At 38.6% G+C, this 20,648-nt stretch overlaps 1 protein-coding gene across 1 annotated transcript in view; it reads right to left on the bottom strand.

Annotated features, from left to right (window-relative positions):
* Positions 1 to 20,648, bottom strand: part of LOC126234423 (uncharacterized) — a 166,922-nt gene that overhangs the window by 19,191 nt on the left and 127,083 nt on the right. The window contains exons 12-14 of the mRNA XM_049943114.1: positions 11,627 to 11,663; positions 10,658 to 10,710; positions 7,142 to 7,178 (exon numbers count right to left, since the gene is read on the bottom strand). Of these exons, the coding sequence (XP_049799071.1) occupies positions 7,142 to 7,178; positions 10,658 to 10,710; positions 11,627 to 11,663 (127 nt within the window). The remainder of the gene's footprint in view (positions 1 to 7,141; positions 7,179 to 10,657; positions 10,711 to 11,626; positions 11,664 to 20,648) is intronic.

The raw sequence follows: 20,648 nt of genomic DNA, 5'->3' as shown, positions 1-20,648 counted from the left end.
TTTTTATAATTTTGGACGTCGTGATGCCGTTCCGTCGAAACATGCAATAAAATATTGGATTAATAACTTTGAAGAAAATGGATCGCCCTCAAGAAGAAACCAACAGGACAAGCAAGAAGTGTGCATTCTCCAGCAAACATTGATGTTTTACATGAGTCTGTCTTACAGAGCCCATGGTATTCAATTCGTAAGCAAGCAGCAGTGGTTGGAATGTCCCAGGAGTGTGCTCACAGAATTCTTCATTTGGATTAAAATTTCATCTGTACAAACTACAGATGGTGCAACTATTGAAGGATAACAATTACTGGTCATGATTAGGATTCTCTCAACAAATGATAACAAAAATAAACAATGATGATAAATTTCTAAACAAGTTGTGGATGCCAGATGAGGCACATTTTCATCTCACAGATTTTGTGAATAAGCGTAACTACTGTTACTGGGCATCCTAATGATGTTCATGAGCGCCGTTTACACACTAGTTAAGTGACAGTATGGTGTGGTGTTTCATCACATGGAATTATCAGACTGCATTTTTTCGCAAATGAACAGGGAAACACAATAACTGTCAATGCCGATTGTTATGAACTTACACCAGCATTGAACAACTTTCCAAACGTTCAAGAAGCCTGGTTTCAACAGGACAGAGCGACATCACACACTGCATGGCAATTAATGGCATATGTGCAAGAATTGTTTGGCAATTGTGTGATCTCACAGTTTGGTAACATTCCCTGGCCCCCTAGATTGCCAGATTTATCCATTTGTGATTTTTTCTTGTTGGGCTGCTTCAAGAGCAAAGTCTTCACGACTTGACCAAGAATCCTGCATGACTTAGAACAGAGAATTCGGGATGTAATTCACAGTATCCCAGCAGTATGCTGCAGTGGTCAATGAGGAATCTCAACAGCAGATTTCATGAATGTATTCATACAGGAGGACAACATCCAAAGGACGTAATTTTTTAAAAATGATAGAGGCCACCAATGTTTTGTAAATGGCTACGTTGCAAGATTTCAATTACTATGAATGCAATTTCTTTCTTTCCTTCATCACTTCTAGTTTTATTGGATGGTGGAAATGTTCCCATTTTTCTGTGTCACCCTGTAATTGCGCAGCTAACTATAATGACAGCAGTGGTGGAACGGAAATGACTAGTATTGCTAGCATATTTCAGTGTTCTGTTGCATGTGATAAAGTGCAATATTTGAATTACCTTGGTGACGGTGATTCTAATGTTTCAAACATATTCAAGAATTGAAGCTCTATGGTGGTGGTGATTTAGTGCAGAAATCTGAGTGTACTGGAATGTACAGAAATATGAATGGGATCAAGACTACAGTGAATGAAAGCTTCATTCAAAAAACAAAAACTCAGTGATTGTAAAGAGTTGGCTGAGAAGAAAAGGTTAACTGAAAGTCTAACTGACAAAATACAGAACTATTATGGAATCACCATTAGACAAAACACAAACATTTGGGCTTTTTTTCCCATACTATTCCAAACAATGAAAGTACCCATTATTACTAATGTACCATTGCTAACTGGTGAAGTGTGCAGTCATAAACACAGTCTGCCTGACGCGGTAATGGGGGTGATAAAACCTATTTTCAGAGAGTTAGCAGCAGTTGAACTGTTGAAAAAGTATGTTCATGAGAAAGCTCAAAACCCCAATGAAAGTGTAAATAGTGTTAAATACTAGAAAATCCAGGATGGAATGTAACAGTATTATGAAAAAGAAAGTTGCTACTCGCCATATAGCGGAGAGGCTGAGTCACAGATAGGCACAACAAAACGACTATCACAAATAAAGCTTTCAGCTAGTAAGGGCTTCGTCAAAAATAGATGACACGCAAACGCACGCGCGCGCGCACACACACACACACACACACACACGACTGCAGTCTCAGGCAACTGAAGCCACACTGTGAACAGCAACACCAGTGCATGATGGGAGTGGCAACTGGGTGGGGTGAGGAGGAGGCCAGGGCAGGAAGAGGGAGGGATAGTAGGGCAGAGGCGGTTGACAGTGAAGTGCTGCTGGGGAGGGCACAGGGATGAGGTGGAGAGAGGGTTGGGCAGCATTGTGCAGTCAGGAGATTAGACGGAGGGTAGGGGAGACGTATGGAGGGAGGAAGGAGGGAGGTTAACGGAAGAGGAGAGAAGTAAAAAGACTGGGTGCAATGGTGGAATGAGGGTTTTGTAGTAGTGGAATGGGAACAGGAAAGGTGCTGGATAGGTGAGGACAATAACTAACGAAGACTGAGGCCAGGAGGGGTACAGGAATGTAGGATATATAGCATGGAGAGTTCCCACCTGCACAATTCAGTAAAGCTGGTGTGTGTGTGTGTGTGGGGGGGGGGGGGTAATCCATATGGCACAGGCTGTGAAGCAGTCATTGAAATGAAGATTGTCATGTCTGCCAGTGTGCACGGTAACAGGGTGGTCCACTTGTTTCTTGCCCACAGTTTGTTGGTGGCCATTCATGTGGACAGATGGCTTGTTGGTTGTCATGCCTACATAGAATGCAGCACAGTGGTTGCAGCCTAGCTTGTAGATCACATGACTGATTTCACAGGTAGCCCTGCCTCTGATGTGGCAGGTGATGTTTGAGACTGGATTGTAGTAGGTGGTGGTGGGAGGATTATGGGATAGGTATGAACCATGAGGTAAGGGGTTGGGAGCAGCAGTTGTGTAGGGATGGACGAGCATATTGTGTAGGTTCGGTGGACGGCGGAATATCACTGTGGGTGGGGTGGGAAGGATAGTGGACAGGACATTTCTCATTTCAGGGCATGACGGGAGGTAGTTGAAACCCTGGAGGAGAATGTAATTCGGTTGCTCATCCTGGGTGGTACAGAGTTACAAGGGGAATGTCCCTCTGTGGCTGGACAGTGGGACTTTGGGAGGTTGTCGTAGACTGGAAGGACAAGGCACAAGAGATTTGTTTCTGTACAAGGTTGAGAGGATAATTACAGTCTGTGAATGCCTGAGTGAGACACTTGGTATATTTTGAGAGGGACTGCTTATCACTGCAGATGTGAGAATGATGGGTGGCTAGGCTGTATGGAAGGGACTTCTCGGTATGGAACAGGTGGCAGCTGTCAAAGTGGAGGTATTGCTTTTGGTTAGTAGGTTTGATATGGACGGAAGTAATGATGTAGCCATTTTTGAGGGGAGGTCAACATCTAGGAAGGAGTAGGACCAGGTGAAGCAGATGGGGGAGTAGTAGTTTAGGTTCTGGAGGAATGTGGATAGGGTGTCTTCACCCTTGATCCAGATCGCAAAGATGTCATCAATGGATCTGAACCAGGTGTGGGGTTTAGGATTGTGTATGTTTAGGAAGAATTCCTCTAGATGGCCCATGAGTAGGTGGTCAAAGGATGGTGCCATGTGGGTACTCATAGCCATACCCCAGATTTGTTGTAAGTATTGCCTTCAAAGGAGAAGTAATTGTGAGTGAGAATATAGTTAGTCATGGCAAGTATAAAGGAGGTTGTTGTTTTGGAATGCCTACATGTTGGGCATTGGGAAAGGTAGTGTTCATATCGGTAAGGCCATGGGAGGTGGCATCAATAGTGATGAACAGGGCACCATGTGGTAAAGGGACAGGAACTGTGGAGAGTCGCTGGAGGAAATGGTTGGCATCTTTTATATAGGAGGGTAGGTTTCAGATAACAGATTGGAGGTGTTGGTCAATGAGAGCCTACCCTACCCTCCGTCTAACCTCCTAAGCTGCACATAGCTGCCCTACCCTCTCTCCACCTTGTCCCTGCGCACTCTCCAGCAGCACTTCACTGTCCACAATCCCTACCCTACTAACCCTCCCCCTCCTCACCCCAGCCTCCTCCTTCCCCCAGCCAGTAACCACTACCATCACTGGTGCTGCAGCTTGCAGTGTGGTTTCAGTTGCCTGAGACTGCAGTCGTATGTGTAGGTTGTGTTTGCATGAGTGTGTGTGACTGTTGTCTACTTTTGGCTAAGGTCTTACTGGCCGGAAGCTTTATTTGTGACAGTCTTCTTGTGCCTATCTGCGACCCATCATCTCCGCTATACGGTGAGTAGAACATTCCTTTTCATAATGTTGTTGTAAATAGTGTTATATGGTCAAGAATCCCCAACACTGTGTTTGTTGGAACAGAAACACTTCACTTTGGTGTGTATGGTGCTGTTTCTACTTTCAATGATGGCAATATTGTAAGGTGCAAAGTAATTCGAAATATGGGAATGAAGGTAGATTTCAACATGATATGAACTAGACAAGGAACGTCTTTCGGTTGCTGACAGGGCTGTAAATATCCTAGAAATACATGCCATAGTAAACTGGAGGAGGACAGAAAGGAAGCTGGAGGAGGAGTTTGCAGAAGATGAAGATGATCCATCCTATGGATCTGGAATGCACTAAAAAGATAATCTAAGCTCGATCACTTGATTCCCACAAGCTTAACTTAACACAGACTTTTTCCAAACACCTGCATACTGTTCAGTTTATAAACAATAACAGCACAAAAAGTAGTGAATTTTCATTACAATAGAAAAAAATTAATCTGTAACAACTGAATTCGAGTTTTTTAAAATAATCTCCATGTTAAGTTGTAGACAATACTCCAATAAATAACCTGTAAAGATTTCAACTTCCCAGCTCAAATACTTTCTGAGAAAGCATGTAATTTATAAGCACTATTTTAACATTGGAAAGATAAAGCTTTTCGTGGCCCCTTAGCAGATTTTCACTTATATTTACTTCTTCAAGCATTTCGTTCTTATAGATACTATTCATTAAATGCCAGTTATTTTAATTTGTTTGTTGTATGTCCATATGATAGAGATAATTATCATCCACCATATTGTTCTCCTGTCGAAGCTATTCTCGAACAGAGAACCACCAGTTGGTTGTTCAGAAAAACAAAAGAAAAAGTGAATATTTGGATCCGGCCAGGAAGAATGCCCAGATGAATTATTTGGTTAGGCTGCCTGCTCTGTATAAGCAGAGCCAAGTTTGAATTCCAGTCCATTACAATTGCGGACAAAACGGTGGGAACAAATTTCACTTATGAAGAATGACAGACAGTGCTGAAATGGAAGTGAGTGCTTGTGAATGTGTTCAAAGTGTAATTACGATGGGTAATAACTCCATACAGTGTGTATACGTGGACAAGAAAAAGACTCCCGGTTTTTTCCCAGTTAAATATACACTTTTTCCCGGTGAAAATACACTATACCCCTGGTGAAGGCATATTTTTTCCATGTTAAATGACAATATACTTTCCCTCAGAGCAATAAAACTTGTCAATTCTGTGAATGGTTAAGGTTTTATACACAAGCATAGAACTTCCTAGCACTTTAGGAAATGAAACCCAGCAAAAACCAATGCGTTTTAGAAACATCTTTGATATGCGGCAACATTTACAGCACATATTTTCATTTTACAAAAGTATAAACACAAATTCCACTGAAGCACTGAAACCGAGATTGTGACACACTTTTATCAGCCAATAATAACTCATACCATGTGATCTTGGCCAGTGACAGAGACATTCAGAGTACAGGACACGTAATGTAGTTAGCCAATAGCAACATCAATGTTACATAGAGCGAACGCACAAATAGGAAAGGTTAATGGTTTAAATTAATACACATACAGTACAGCTACAAGAGAAGCTCAGCTTTCACATATATTATTGGTCGTCAAAAATTTCTTCTTTGTTTTTGAAGTGTGTTGTTAGGTAGGATCCTAAGGGCACAATTTAATTTGCAGCAGCTGAATACTTATGACAAGCATGATTATAAATTCTACTGCTGTGCAACAAACATTTCGTGAGCTACCTTGCTGAACACGTTTTGTTGAGCACTTAGACTTTTCCATAGAAAAGCAAATTATGTGTGAAACTGCTCGAGAACTCAACTTGCATTTTCTTTTGACAATTATACTTTTTGCCATTGTTATCGTATAATTTTGAAAGAACTAACCTTGAAACTTGGGTCTTTTTTTAGCATGTGTTAAGTTTACATCAAACATAAATGTGAGAGTAAAATTTTAAATAATATCATAAATGGCTGGTCTTCTGGACCCAAAATTTTTGTACGTGGCTGGTACTCAGTGTTAAGTTTTGAATGACAGTCTAACACTCCGTGATTGAAGAAATTCATCAGACATTCTCACATGTAACGTAATTCATCTTGAATAAAAGGAAATTTATGTTGAAAGTAATGCTTCTCAAACCACCATCTGCAATATTTCCCGCAAAATGTAAGTAGCTGTGGCATCATGCTCATCAAAATGGGGCCCATGAGAAAGATGCTTTTAAAGCAGTCTATTGTTACAAAGTATTGCCCAGTCCTTGATGCATTTTGCTGTCGGCAGTCGCTTGTGTGTGAACATGTTTTGTTGTTGTAAATAGCACATTTTCTTTGCAACTTAAGTTTTATTTTGGTGTGATTCTCTCATTTATGTTAAACTGCTGTAGTATTATTCAGCAATAGTGGGGTAAAGTCATAACATGATAAGCAGTTCTGGAAGACACTAGTTACATGATGTTATCAGAACTGAATTTCAGCAGGAAACATGCAACATAAATGAACAGCATTCAATTGTACAACAGGATCCTTATATGTAGCATAGGCCTGTCAAGCTTTGACTGACACCTATGAGACATCTTAATAGTCATAACTGATTACAAACTACATTCGCAGCTCAACAAGAAGGTATCAAGTACATTACACATCAGTGTATAAATACTTTAAAATAAATATTATTTATGTCGCAACTCATGCAAATTTTTGCTAAGTGAAGAAGCACCATAGTGACAGCCATCTCACAGTTGGCTTGACTGATAAGTTACATCAGATCTTTCAAGATCTTAACGATGTGAGTATATTAGCACTACTTACAACTGACAGTTAGAACATTTTACAGAGGTAACCTGCAATGGCTGTTTACACATGTCAATACATAATTTGAATTATTTCACATTCTTGAAAGCGCTCCTCCATGTTAGGAATACAGAAAAAAATGTGTGAATGAATGCTGGATGTAATGAATTAACACAAAAACCAAACATTTTCTACTTTCATTTCAAATCAGGAATGTTACTGACACTACACAAAGTTGCACACATATTTACAAACTCATACAACTTACCTGTTCTAAGGACGACTTTGATTCTTGAGCACCACAACTGCAACAAAGAAAATTATTTCTATATGCGCTATAAAAATAATTTATCAGAATCTGAATCTATACTCTGGAAACCTTTGCAAAATGCACAGCAGAAGATACTAAGTGGTATAACACATACTGGTGTTTCTTCCCATTTGATTTGCTTATGTAGCACAGAAAGATGGGCTACTAAAATGCCTCTGTTTTTTTTCAAATCCTGTTTTCAAATCCCGACAGGAGCAATATGTAGGGAGCTGTAGTGCGTTCCTGGATTGCTTATATACTTGGAACTTCGCATGCAGGCATTGAGTGCCGAAGAAGCCTCTTTAACAAGTTGAATGAGACCTCAAAGCATACACGATTAGTACACCAGGTGATCATTTCCATCCCTTGCTACTGTTTCCCTAATGGATGTCATTATTTACTGTGTATTCAGACTGCTAATGATTGGCAAACCTCATATCTTTCTGTGCTTTCTTCCCTCTGGCATGTGACACAGCAGGCTTCTCAACAAGGCAAGTGTGCCTCAACAGTTCAGTTTCTGTCTCAGAGTGATACGGCATCTCAAACTTGTTAGTCACTGGGTGGGTGTAATACCCTGAGTTCTTGTTCCTTGCCTTCCCTGGACACGAACCTTACACCTACCACTGACAAGAAATCATGGTCAAGTCAACGGGTGATAACATAACCTGTATTTTCTGTAGAGTAGACAGTATGCACTGGTGAAGATGGTACTTGAGGTAACTTTGGTGTCTGGTAACCCTCCTAACACACCCATTCACAACAGTTTTCAATGATCTGACAGAAGTCAGAGTGATTACCAGCTGCTTACAAACAGCTACTAGTTCATCGTGTATCGAAGAACAGACTTCACAGTCATGCTGGATTGAGGGTGGTGCATTGTTTTACAAAACTAAGCTTGCTCATTCTCTTTTTAATTTCTGGATCCATTGTACTACAAGTATTATAAGTTCCCTTTCAGAACTGAAGCAGTTAACACAAAAAAAATATTGTTGTTGTAAGCAGAGAAAACCTGGGATAAATTTACTTGTTCTATGGAACTACTTGGCATTTTGAGTCTCAAACTTCAGGTTTTTTCACTAAGCAAACACATAACAAACTCAAAATTACCAAAAACGTTAATTAATTTAGAGATATCAGCTTCAATTCAGATTTTTAGTTGGTGTTCCTAGTGCACAGCTGCCCGGCAGTGGATAGTTTCCACCTACATGTAATATTGCATCTCTTACATTGACTAACCCAACCACTTGTTATGTGTTACCAAACACAATAACTTCATACACCTGAAGATGGGATTCTAAAATTCTGAAACCAGATATGGTTTGAATAAATAATTAGCATAACTGAAGCAGACTCTTCAAATTAATTATCATCCCTCTCACTTGTTCATGTCCTACAAACCAAATCTTGAGTACCAAAAATGTAAGTTATGTATGCCGCTGTTGGAAGGGAAAACAAAATCAAGTACAATATGACAGTTACAGTAAGTACAGGAAACACTATTACACATCATAGCAATTGATTTTGTAAGAACTATATTTTCGTCATAATCACACACTTTCAACTATTTCCTTAGATTTTTTTTAAAAAAGAGAGAGAGTGAGAAAGAGAGAGAGAGAGAGAGAGAAGATGGAAACATTACACTTACGAGAAATGACTTTCCAGTTGAACTGTAACATGCATAACTGTTAACTTGCAATTGTCAATTTACTATGAAATGTGTTACATACTACACACATAAATTTCATGCCATTCTCAATAATATACATTTATTCATGCAGGTACACACTGAAATTAGGAGGAACAACTGCCTCCCCACTCCACCAAGAGTGTCTTTCAGCTGTCCACCTAACCTTCGTAACCTCTTGGTTCATCCCTATGAAATCCCCAAACCACCTTCCCTACCCTCTGGCTCCTACCCTTGTAACTGCCCCTGGTGTAAAACCTGTCCCATGCACCCTCCCACCACGACCTACTTCAGTCCTGTAACCCGGAAGGTGTACACGATCAAAGGCAGAGCCACGTGTGAAAGCACCCATGTGATTTACTAACTGACATGCCTACACTGTGAAGCCTTCTATGTGGGAATGACCAGCAACAACCTGTCCATTCGCATGAACGGACACAGGCAGACAGTGTTTGTTAGTAATGAGGATCACCCTGTGGCTAAACATGCCTTGGTGCACAGCCAGCACATCTTGGCACAGTGTTACACTGTCCAGGTTATCTGGATACTTCCCACTGACACCAGCCTATCAGAACTCTGGAGATGGGAACTTGCCCTTCAATATATTCTCTCTTCCCGTTACCCACCAGGCCTCAACCTCCGCTAATTTCAAGTTGCCGCCGCTCGTACCTCACCTGTCATTCAACAACATCTTTGCCTCTGTACTTCCGCCTCGACTGACATCTCTGCCCAATCTCTTTGCATTTACATATGTCTGCCTGTGTCTGTATATGTGCGGATGTGTGTGTGTGTGTGTGTGTGTGTGTGTGTGTGTGTGTGTGTGTGTGTTTGTTTTATTGTCTCTATCAACATACCAACGCTTTCTCGTTTGGTAAGTTACAGCATCTTTGTTTTTATATATATTTTTCCCACGTGGAATGTTTCCCCCTATTATATTCATATCATTGACTATCTATATGCCTACATATGAGTCCTAAGCTCTCTAAATTTACCTTCAGGGTCCTTACACGAAATGTCCATTGGCGGCAGAAGAATTGTTCTGCACTCAGCCTCAAATGGCAGTTCTCTAAATTTTCTCAATAGTGCTCTACAGAAAGAAGGATGCTTTCCCTCCAATGTTTTCCATTTAAATTCCCAGAGCATTTCTGTAATAATTGTGTGTTGTTAGAATTAAGTGGTAACAAATCTAGCAGCCCGCTTCTGAATTGCTATGATGTCTTCCTTTAATCTGACCTGGTGCGGATCCCAAGTAATCGAACATACTCAACAGTGGGTTGCACTAGTGTGCTACATGCGATCTTCTTTACAGGTGAATCACGCTTTCCTAAAATCCCCCCCCCCCTTCCCCCAATAAACGAAAGTCAACCATTTGCGTTTCTACTCATCTGCATTAACTTGTATATTTCTACATTTAGAGCTAGCTGCCAGTCATCACACCAACTAGAAATTCTGTACCAACTAGATATCATCATACACAAAGGAAATGATAGAGTCAGTTTATACACATAAAAATCAATATGTAAAAGGCACAGATTTTGAACTTAGCTGGTTTTGTGACGCCTTCTACATTAGTGTGCCATCCTTTGCCTTTAAAGAATTTGACATAAAAATGGCTGCAGAGAAGAGTACACTCAAATTACGGTGCACTATGAAATTTACTAGATGGATTAGGAAAAATGTTTCTTTGCTCATACCACAAAGAGTTCCATAATTAAAATGTTCTTCTCAAAGCTAGTTAAGAGAAAGGTGTTACCCAAATCCGTAACATTCATCAATTTAACTGAACTAACCTTTCTGGAGTTTTGTCTATGAGCATTTCATTTCCACTGTACTGCAGGCAAGTCTGGAAAAACACAGTGTAAAACAAAAATGTTAAAAATGATTAATTTAAGAAGCATATTTATCAATGACAAATAATTACTGACTCAGAGAGGACTACATGTACAATGAAGCTTAAAAGTAGTCCATATAATACAATGATAAATGCCAATCATGATGCCTATTAAATATAAAATCTAAAGAAGGATCAAATGGTTAACACCAGTATTAAATATTAGTATATTTTCTGGGTTTTTGCTAGAGGCAAAGACATTGATAAGATTAGTAATGGAGCATGTTATCCCACTAAAATCATGGATCTTAATGGATTATGACTGGATCAACCATTTGGAGCTGCATATAGGACTGTTTCAAGCTCAACTGAAAAATTTAGTTTTGCAGTAAATCAAAGTGACGAACATTTCAATTTATTACACTCCTTTCATTCCTTTACCAGTGTTATTCATGTGTGATGAAAACTAACAATTACACTCTCTGTATTATGGGAAAGTATCAAAATGAAACACAACTAAATTTTTATGAAAATGTTATTTACACAGCATATCACGAAACTCAAAAGAAAGAATCTAAATTTAATCACTTTTAGTACATAATGTGACTTCAAAGCTAAAATAAAATGTGAGGCACTTCGTGATGTATACATGAATCTAGCTCTAAAACTTCCATCCAAAGACTACTTTTGAAATTTGTATACCATTATATCAGCTAGTGAAGAACAGCACTGACAAACATCTCACTGTTGACTTCACTGAAAAGTTATGCTTTACATGAAATAACTGGATGTAACCCAAATCAGCATTAAAACTATTTTTACATCACCTTCTGCATTCATTTCAAGCCATGAACCTAACACTACCACAGTTACTGGCAGTGCCATAAATCTGCAATGCATTTTCAGATTCACACACTATATACCTTACCTGTTCTGTGGATGGTTGTAGTTCTTGAGCACCACATCTAGAACAAAGAGAATCGATATATGTATAATAAAACTAAATAAGTAACTAAATTAACAATGCACAAAATAAATGTCATTTTTCGATGAAGTTTACACACGGTAATTTGGTGCACTGAACCATATTCGCAAATTACAGTGAACATTAAAGCCTTACTGTTAGGACTACAATAGAGGTATCTTTGCGTAAGTAGTTCCTGACAGAAAGAAATAATTAATGATAAATGTTAGTAATGCAAAGCTTGCAATAGTGGTGCACTTACATGGAATTTATATATTTGAGATATAGAAGTGGAATGTACAAACCAATACTTGAAATAAGAATGGCTGGAGAACGGATGAAGAAACACACATAAAAAAGTAACAGTTAATCCAAAGCCTATAGCTTTTTTAAGCAGTTGATTGGGCTAAAGAATGATACTGACAGGGGACATAAGGAAGAAAGGCAGTGATGTAAAGGTGTTGAGGGAAATGAAATCTAACTGCTGACCTTAATATCAAGAGGGATAGAAAGTAAAGGAAAGGAGTATGATATATGAATCTTCACTGTTTTGTTACACCTCTGCCACTGCAGAGTAATAATAATGGTGAGATAACATTTGATTTATTAAAAAATATACACGCCATTGATAATGCAGTTAGTGGTCAAGATTCATCACTGGATGTAAATGGTAAGATGATGATAAAGACTGCCTTATAAAAGATTTCTCTTTAAACCTTTACCTACATATAAGGAAATCTGCAGTCATGGAATGAGTCCCACACAAGCACAACATTGAAATTTCAACCACTTCAAGTAAACAGCTGAATTCTATTATATGAAGCTTGTGATCTATTAATTCTCCAGTTCTGTAAGAGTGAAGAAGAGTCCCAAACACTGGATTCAAGGAAGAGGCTCAATATATTCAGACATGTTGCTATGTTTGGCTGGGTCAAGCAAGAGAATCAGATATATCACTTAATTACCTTAAATAAGAAAAAAAATCTTCAAAAGAAGAAGTAATTTCTATTTTGAAAACCTGTTAATAAAGATATATTTGTTGCGAACAAAACAATACACAAGAAAAAAGGGAGCTAAATGATGAGGTCATATTTCCAGATACTGTCCAAAAGGGATGAAAGCAGCATTGATAAAAGTTAACAGAATTTGAATAGCACCAGTGATGATGCAGCAGGAATTTTTCTTGATGTTGTGAAAACAGTGTCAAGATCACAGATTTCTTCTACTATTTACATGCTCCATGGACAACCTTGATCTGGCACTCATCTGTCGCCTGATGGCAGCTAGTGGATGGTAACCACATACGGAAATGCTCTGAAAGAAAAACCAAGGTGGTAAATGGCCTAAAGTGCTCCTAAAAAGAGGTACAAGGTGGTGTTCACAGGAGGCAATAAGACAGAACCAGACATATGTGCATCTCCTTTTCAAGCAGGAGATTGATGTGTGGACAGATACATAATGGAAAGCATAGGCTCTTACTTATACTGTATACGGTTTCAGCCTTAGATTCATGATGAAAATCCTTAGGGAAATAGGATCATGGGAGGAGAGGGGAGGACATAGTATGTACCCAGAGAGAAACTGTCTGCCAGATGAAAGATAAAATCTGAGGGGTATAGTGAGAAGGAGGGTAAAAGGAGATCTTGACAAAAGATTTTTCAGGAAATCCCAGGAAGTTCTGCTCATATGCAACAAATATTGGATCAAAACCCTCCATTGTCTCTGGCTGCCTAGTCAATTGTTGAAACTGAAGACAATAGATAGGAAGCAGGAAAGTGAAAATACACATGTAAAAATTAAGTAAGCCATAAGGCTCCTATCATCACATAACTTTCGGACAGCCTTCCCAAGCTTGTACTTATAAAAATATCTTAGAAAGTAAACAGCCCCATGTAGCATGAAAAGAGCACAGTTCATGAGGAACATAAATGAAATAAAGCACAGAACTGCTCAGCAATACCACTAACATTCATTTATGAAGAAGAATCAATGCAGATTCAGGAAACAACACACATACAATCACGGATATTATTCAATCACAAATGATTTTGATGTAGGTGAACAGGTAGATTTCTTCTTCACACATTTCCATCAAGCAATCAATACTGTACCACACTACTCTGTGATAATCAAGATATTATCATATGGAATATTTTTAAATGACATAATTCTGCCATCATTTGACTAAGTTTTTCTTATTATTTCCACTCTTGTGACTTCGACTTTTGAGTCACTATCAACTGCAGTTGTGACGCATTTGTTTGTAACATGTTGTCCTCTCACACTTTCATTTCTATTCAAAAAATGAGTTGCATACATCTTGCCTATCACCCACACTCTCTCTTTCAGTTCAGACATTATTTGCTTTTCTTGATTAAATTGTTATTGCACTTAACTAAATGAGAGATTAGGGACCTTTATTTCAACTCTATTCTGATCCTGGAGAAACATGTTGTTACTCAAGTTTACAAGAGCTTCTGTATCTTGTTGCTTTCAGCTCATGAGAACCTCCAACTTTGAGGAATAATCTTCCCTGCACACAGGGTAGGCACATTAACTGCAACTCAGAACCGAGTCCACCGCAGAGGCAGGAGTAAACACAATTCAGCCCTGCCAGCCTAACCCAGGGTTCGGGCAGGACAAACGCGTTCTGCAGGACAGGTGGACTCAGCACTGAGTTCAGAAAATTTAGGGCAGAAGGCTTAGGAATATGGAGAGATGGAAGCCTCTTGAGTTCCTAACTGGCCCCAGTGGGTTTGAGTGAAACTACAGTTTTGTACTGTTGCTGGGCAGCACTTCAATTTCTGATATATTGCCACAGCTGCACATGAGAAAATTTCAATTGCAAAAGGATGTTTCTGATTGGCATTTGGGCTCAATTCCAATCCCCTGATTGCAGGAACAGTAAGGCCTTTTCATTGATTGATCAAAGTAAGTGCACTGAGAGGAGACACTGAGGTTTGAGTGGACTCCACAGAGGATTCACTCTGGGCCTTACTTTCAGGACCACCATGACATTGATAAGCAGAACTGGACTTTGGACTTATGTCAAGTAGCTGGGGTTTGATTTAACAGTTCACAGGATTTAGATAAATCTCTTGTGATCACATCTAAGAAGATGACTTTGCCCATGGCCACAATCATGACAGCATTAGCACTTGCAGAATCACATCATATGGTGACATCATACAGATTCACTGCAAACATGATAAGCTTGCAACGCAAAGTAATCTACCGACAACAGGAATTTTGCCTATTTCAGGAGAGAGAGTTTCATTTCTATGTTTTAGCTTCTGCCAATTTCTTACTGTAACATGTGCTTCAAGATATCAGTACACGTCTTAACATGTCTGTATAACAGGCAGTTATCCATATAAAAACTAGATATATAGACATATTGTCATGAAATATGACAGCAAAGTGTCTGAACAAGAACTGACAGTGTGATTCACCTGTGAAAATTTAGATGAGACATATAGTTTTTATAAGTAGATATGAATTGTAATATTTTGATTATGTTTCACACAGACACGTTTGATATTTACTAATAAATTCCTCAGTTGCATGTGACAATGGCTTAAAAGCTGAAATCACGATAGTGGAAATAATAAAAATATGTGTACAGCTATTTGGCAGTAGCATCATCACATAAAAGAACATCAGTATGGAATATTATATCTGATAAGCGATTAACTCACATAATATTTTGCTGACAGAGGTCACTAACTGATACCAGTGAATTTCAACAGAAATGAAGTCATGTGATGTATGTATCGAGGAATTGTAATAGGATCACTGATGTTCTCAGTAAAGGACAAAAATGCATAATATAAGGTCACATCAGCAATGTCAGATTTTTCACTGTAGTGATGTGTACTTAAAAAGGTGGGGGCATGGGTTGATGGGCAGTGGCAAGCAGCAGTGTAGCATCTGATGCTCAAACCAGTAACATCATTCTACCAAAGTTGTTTGTGGCACATTCTTCATGGTCTGCATAGAATTTTTATCATTGATTTAATGTTAGTTTAGGTATGGTGAGGGTGCTTAGCCACTGTAGTGTTTATGTTGGGTGGTATAAAACAAACACAACAAGTAGTACATTAAGAAGTGACAGCAATGTAATTGATTTTAGTGAGAATCATTAGCAAAAACATCAGGCCAGGATGGTGTATACCTCAGCATTGTCCATTACCAGGACAGGCAACAGAAGGAGATTGTGGCAGGGGACAGAGACAGAAAGCACACTGGCAAAGTCCTTCTCTCCATAGAGCACATCATGCAACTGCTTTCCTAGTTTTGCATCATTATAATAAAGCTCTTGTCTATGAGGAAGTATCATTGCTTGGTGGCTGGATGGAAATGCAGACCAATTTAGGCAGTACTTCTAGGTAGTGTACTGAATCAAAGCTCTGTTAAAATGTGGAGACACACAAGATAACGTCCATAAGTAACTATTACAACACTAGTGGTAAACACCTGGAGTTGGGATAATATTTGGGAACAAATTAAATGAAAATGTGAAATCAGTTGTAGGGAAGACAAATGGAAGATCCAGACTAATTGTGGTAAATCTGGAAAACTGCAGTGCATCTGTGAAGGATGCTGCAGAGATGTTAGAGCAATTTATTCTAGACTACTACTCCTGTATGTGGGGTCATGATCAAGAAGAACTGGCAGCAGAAATGGAATGAATACACAGACACTGTGATAGGACTGTATCAAGTTGGTATAACTGACAAAAAATATGGGAAAAGGTAATTCTGTCCTTATGAAATTCTGTTGGGTAAATTTAGAGAGCTGCTATCTGTGATAGGGTGTGCAACTATTTTACTGTTTTCTTATGTGAATGGAATAGTTGTGGTAATAGTTATTATTATTGGCTTTTGGGACATGCCTATACAGCCATCTCAATAATTGAATGTCAGTTATGATTATATGAATGTAAGGCAACACAACAACCAACCACTGAGAGGAGAAAATCTCTGACCCAGCCAGGAATTGAACACAGACTCCTTTGGTTAGCAATCTGCCATGCTGACTGTGCAACTACTGAGGCGGACACAGAGAATGGTTAATACTGGAACGAAGCATCCTTCACCCTGCATAGTACATTTGTTGGTGGAGTATATATGTAGGTGTAGAGCAGATTATAGGTTAATAAACAATATTCCTGCTATAAATCTAACAAATTAGGATCACATGGCACAAAAACATTGAAATTACATAACATTTCAGTGCTGACAGTAGGAAGGAAGAATGCAGTTGAATATCCCTTCAATGAAAAAGATTATTTGAGATGAAGCACAAGCTCGGATCGGAAAAAGAAACCGGACACTCCCTTATGCGATTTAGGGAAACCACATAAAACCTAAATGTGGATGGTCAGACGGGAAAATGAACTGCCATCCTCACATACGTCAATCTCAGTCTTAATGACTGCAGGACCTCACCTGATAAGAGAATTTACACGGTTGCCTCATAACTAATGACAATTTCAATTAACAGTGATTTCTGTTCATATAACAGACCCTGAAAGGCAGGGAAGATGTTTCACCAACTAAGATCTCATTATCCTATAATTCTGAATAAAACTGATTGCTATATATGCTTAATTTCCATTGTATTCAATATAATAAAATGTCTTACCACTTTTCATAAGAAGGAAGTTATTAGACAGGATCTGTTACGTTTCTCTCTAACATTGTTGTATGATACACCAATTAAACATTTCAGGTAATTATATGTGCCAAACCAGTACATTAACTCTGATGTTTGACATTCATGAGTACCTACTGTGTGTGCTAGATAAGCATTGCTCATTGACAGACAAAGCTCTGACTACCCAAGGTTTTTTTTCTATTCCTTCCAAACTCTGCAGATGCTCTACAATGGTGATACACAGCCTCCGAGAGTGGCAGGGATGGCACAGTTGGTAGCATACTGTCCAAAAATGATATGGGTCTGGATTTTAATCCCAGCCTGATGCACACAAAAACTGATATGTGTATGCAGTGCAGAACAATAGAGTGCATTCTCATGCATATCAGATTTCATGTTGTATTTTTTGCTTACAAAACACAAATCTATATAAAGAAGTGAAATATATGTTTTCATAATACTGACTGGTGTTCCAGAAAACACTGTTTAATAAATAGACATTCTGTTATACATTGCAACTGCAGCTACTGTAATTTGTATATTATGAACCACATGTCAATTAACACAAAGGCAATTGTAATGTAAGAATCATGTTACACAGAGTAACAATGTCAACCACTAACAATGCATAGCTCAGCTGACATCACTAAAATTTGCCTTGTGAACTGTAACAATTATACTGTAAGTTTAATTTTTATCCCAGCAGATATTAAGCAGATGTTCACATTCACAGAGCTCTGATCATCAGTAATCCTGTGTGAAAAATCGATTATAAACACTGTTACAATGATAAGGATGCATTCTTTGATCCATCATCTAAACTTTTATCTTATAATTATGCGCTTTTTCGCTAGTGACCACAAACAAGTGACCATGTTAAGGGTACATCTGAATGAGGTGGAATTCCAAGCAATGGAAATGGTGCCACAGGGGTCTGGAATGCCATTGTATGTTACTGGAAATAAATTTGTGAGTGATGGAGAAATTAACACACACAATTCTCTGAGTTGGTATAGAAATGATTCTGTTATTGTTACTGGATAAAAGTATCACCAAATAACATACCCATAAAACATACTGACAGTGGTACTTCATAATTTCAAAGCACAGCGTGAAACACATGTTAGAACCAAATACCATCAAATGCATATTGTGTGGAATAAAAGAACTGTGCAAGAATGTTAAATCCAGCTACTAGTGCTGTTGGCATATCAGTGGCCATTACTGAAGTATCACACTATTAACTTCTCCACATATCGCAGTATTCGTTTGCCCAATGAATAGTTTGAAATTCATTTTTCTGCACTGCTTCTACAGAGTACATATCAGTGCTTCCCCACAAATTAAAACTGCTTATTTCTCCATGAATACAAAGCAATTAAATGCTACAGCATGAATAATACTAGAAAGTTCATGACAGCACCCATAGCCAAAAAAATTCAGTGCAACCTAAGTGCTTGCTTGTGCATAAAATAAGAAGATCAAATAGCTTTTTTACCAAATCTGTGTACTTACTATGAAAATTACCAGCCTCTAAATATCTTCAGCAACACCATTCCCTCAATATTTATTGCAACAAAGGCACTGGACCCTAGAAAAAAATTCAATATCTGTTTTTGCCTTTTCACAATTATAGGAAGGGGCACAAGGAACAATTGCTCAATGCAACAATGCCATTTTCACACTTAACTAAATGAGCACATATTTGTCTCAAGAGGAAGTCAAACTTTGTTGCAAGCTATTAAATCATTTTCTATGTCAGCTAACACTCTTTTGAAAAAATCATCCACTGAAACCTCACTCGCAATAAAGGTAAATGGTAATAGAGAAGACTTCAGTCAATTGATAGTCAGCAAACATATTTTATGGCCCACAGCTGTACATATGCTAGCTATGAGTCACTTTTCTTGGGAAACACTTGCCCGTATGCGACAAAAGTACTTGTTCATCCACCACACCACATCTTCAGGATGGAATTTAACAATATTATGAGAAGGATAGTTGCTACTCACCATATAGCGGAGATGCTGAGTCGCAGATAGGCGCAACAAAAAGACTGCTACAAAACGAGCTTTCGGCCAACAAGGCCTTTGTCAAAAACACACACACACACACACACACACACACACACACACACACACACACACAGGACAGCAGTCTCTGGCAGCTGAAGGCAGACATTCCATCTACACAGACATTCTGCAAGAGACCTTACAATGCATGGCAGAGTGTACCTTCTACTACAGCTACTAATTCTCTTTCTGTACCACTCACAAATGGAATGAGGGGAAAAATGACTGACTGTATGCTTCTGAGTGAACGCTGATTTCTCTTTTCTTGCCTTTTCAGTCCTTATGTGATATGTATGTTGTTGGCAGCAGGATTGTTCCGCAGTCTCTTACAAATGCCAGTTCTGTAAATTTTCTCAACAATATTACGAGAAAAGAGAACCAGTTTTTTACATAATTCTATAGGTTTTAATTACGTCATCTTTTTATGCACTTTCAAATCAACAGCTACCTTACAAAAAATTTTATAACTTATTCTCCTAGATGACATGCATCCCATAAATAACAGGACACATTTTATCAAAACATATCAGTTACAAAAGATCACAAAACTAAAATCCCAATTGCAGTTGAAGCAAAAATAGAGTTCTTTCATGCTACTGCCATCATTTTACTTAAATTACCTATTTTTAAATTATGTGGTTACTTATTTTGTTTGACAGGCTGACTTACTGCCTTGCTGGCTTACTACCCCACTCTCACCAGTGAAGTATTCATCATACTCATCTACAATTTAATTTCTTGATAGGGTTTACTATATTAAGCACACTTTACATTTTGCATAACCATTACAATCATGCAAAAAGATTCAGATCCTCCTGCAAAGTATTAAAAATAGATAGCTTTGAAGATCTGCTCTTACAACAGCTGTCTGTCTTCCATCTCGCAATATAAACTAGTAACTGGGGACAACAGCCAAGGTGGCCCATCACTCGTAATGTTGCTCTCGTCTGTCATTCATTTTACCTCTGACTGCTCTGCACTGGACACTGAATGGACCTGCTCTACCCCAACACCCTTCAAGTTGATTTTTATGAACATTGCCTGTTTCAACATCCAACTGATTACAAGCTCTCACCTTCTTCCTGGTAACTATGACCATTATATCCTTATCCTTACCTGCTTCAACTGAAAGATATCACCTACTAACAAATCCACACATCAACAACGATACTGTCCTGTACCGATCTGTTCATAGGACAAACTAACACAACACAGCTAGTCGTTCAGATTCCTACAGCCTGTTACTTGGTTCTGAT

The sequence above is a fragment of the Schistocerca nitens genome, chromosome 2 (assembly GCF_023898315.1).
Source record: "Schistocerca nitens isolate TAMUIC-IGC-003100 chromosome 2, iqSchNite1.1, whole genome shotgun sequence".
In the NCBI taxonomy this organism is placed as follows: domain Eukaryota; kingdom Metazoa; phylum Arthropoda; class Insecta; order Orthoptera; family Acrididae; genus Schistocerca; species Schistocerca nitens.
The sequence above is the reverse complement of the archived record's forward strand: the minus strand, read 5'-3'. Positions and strand labels throughout refer to the sequence as shown.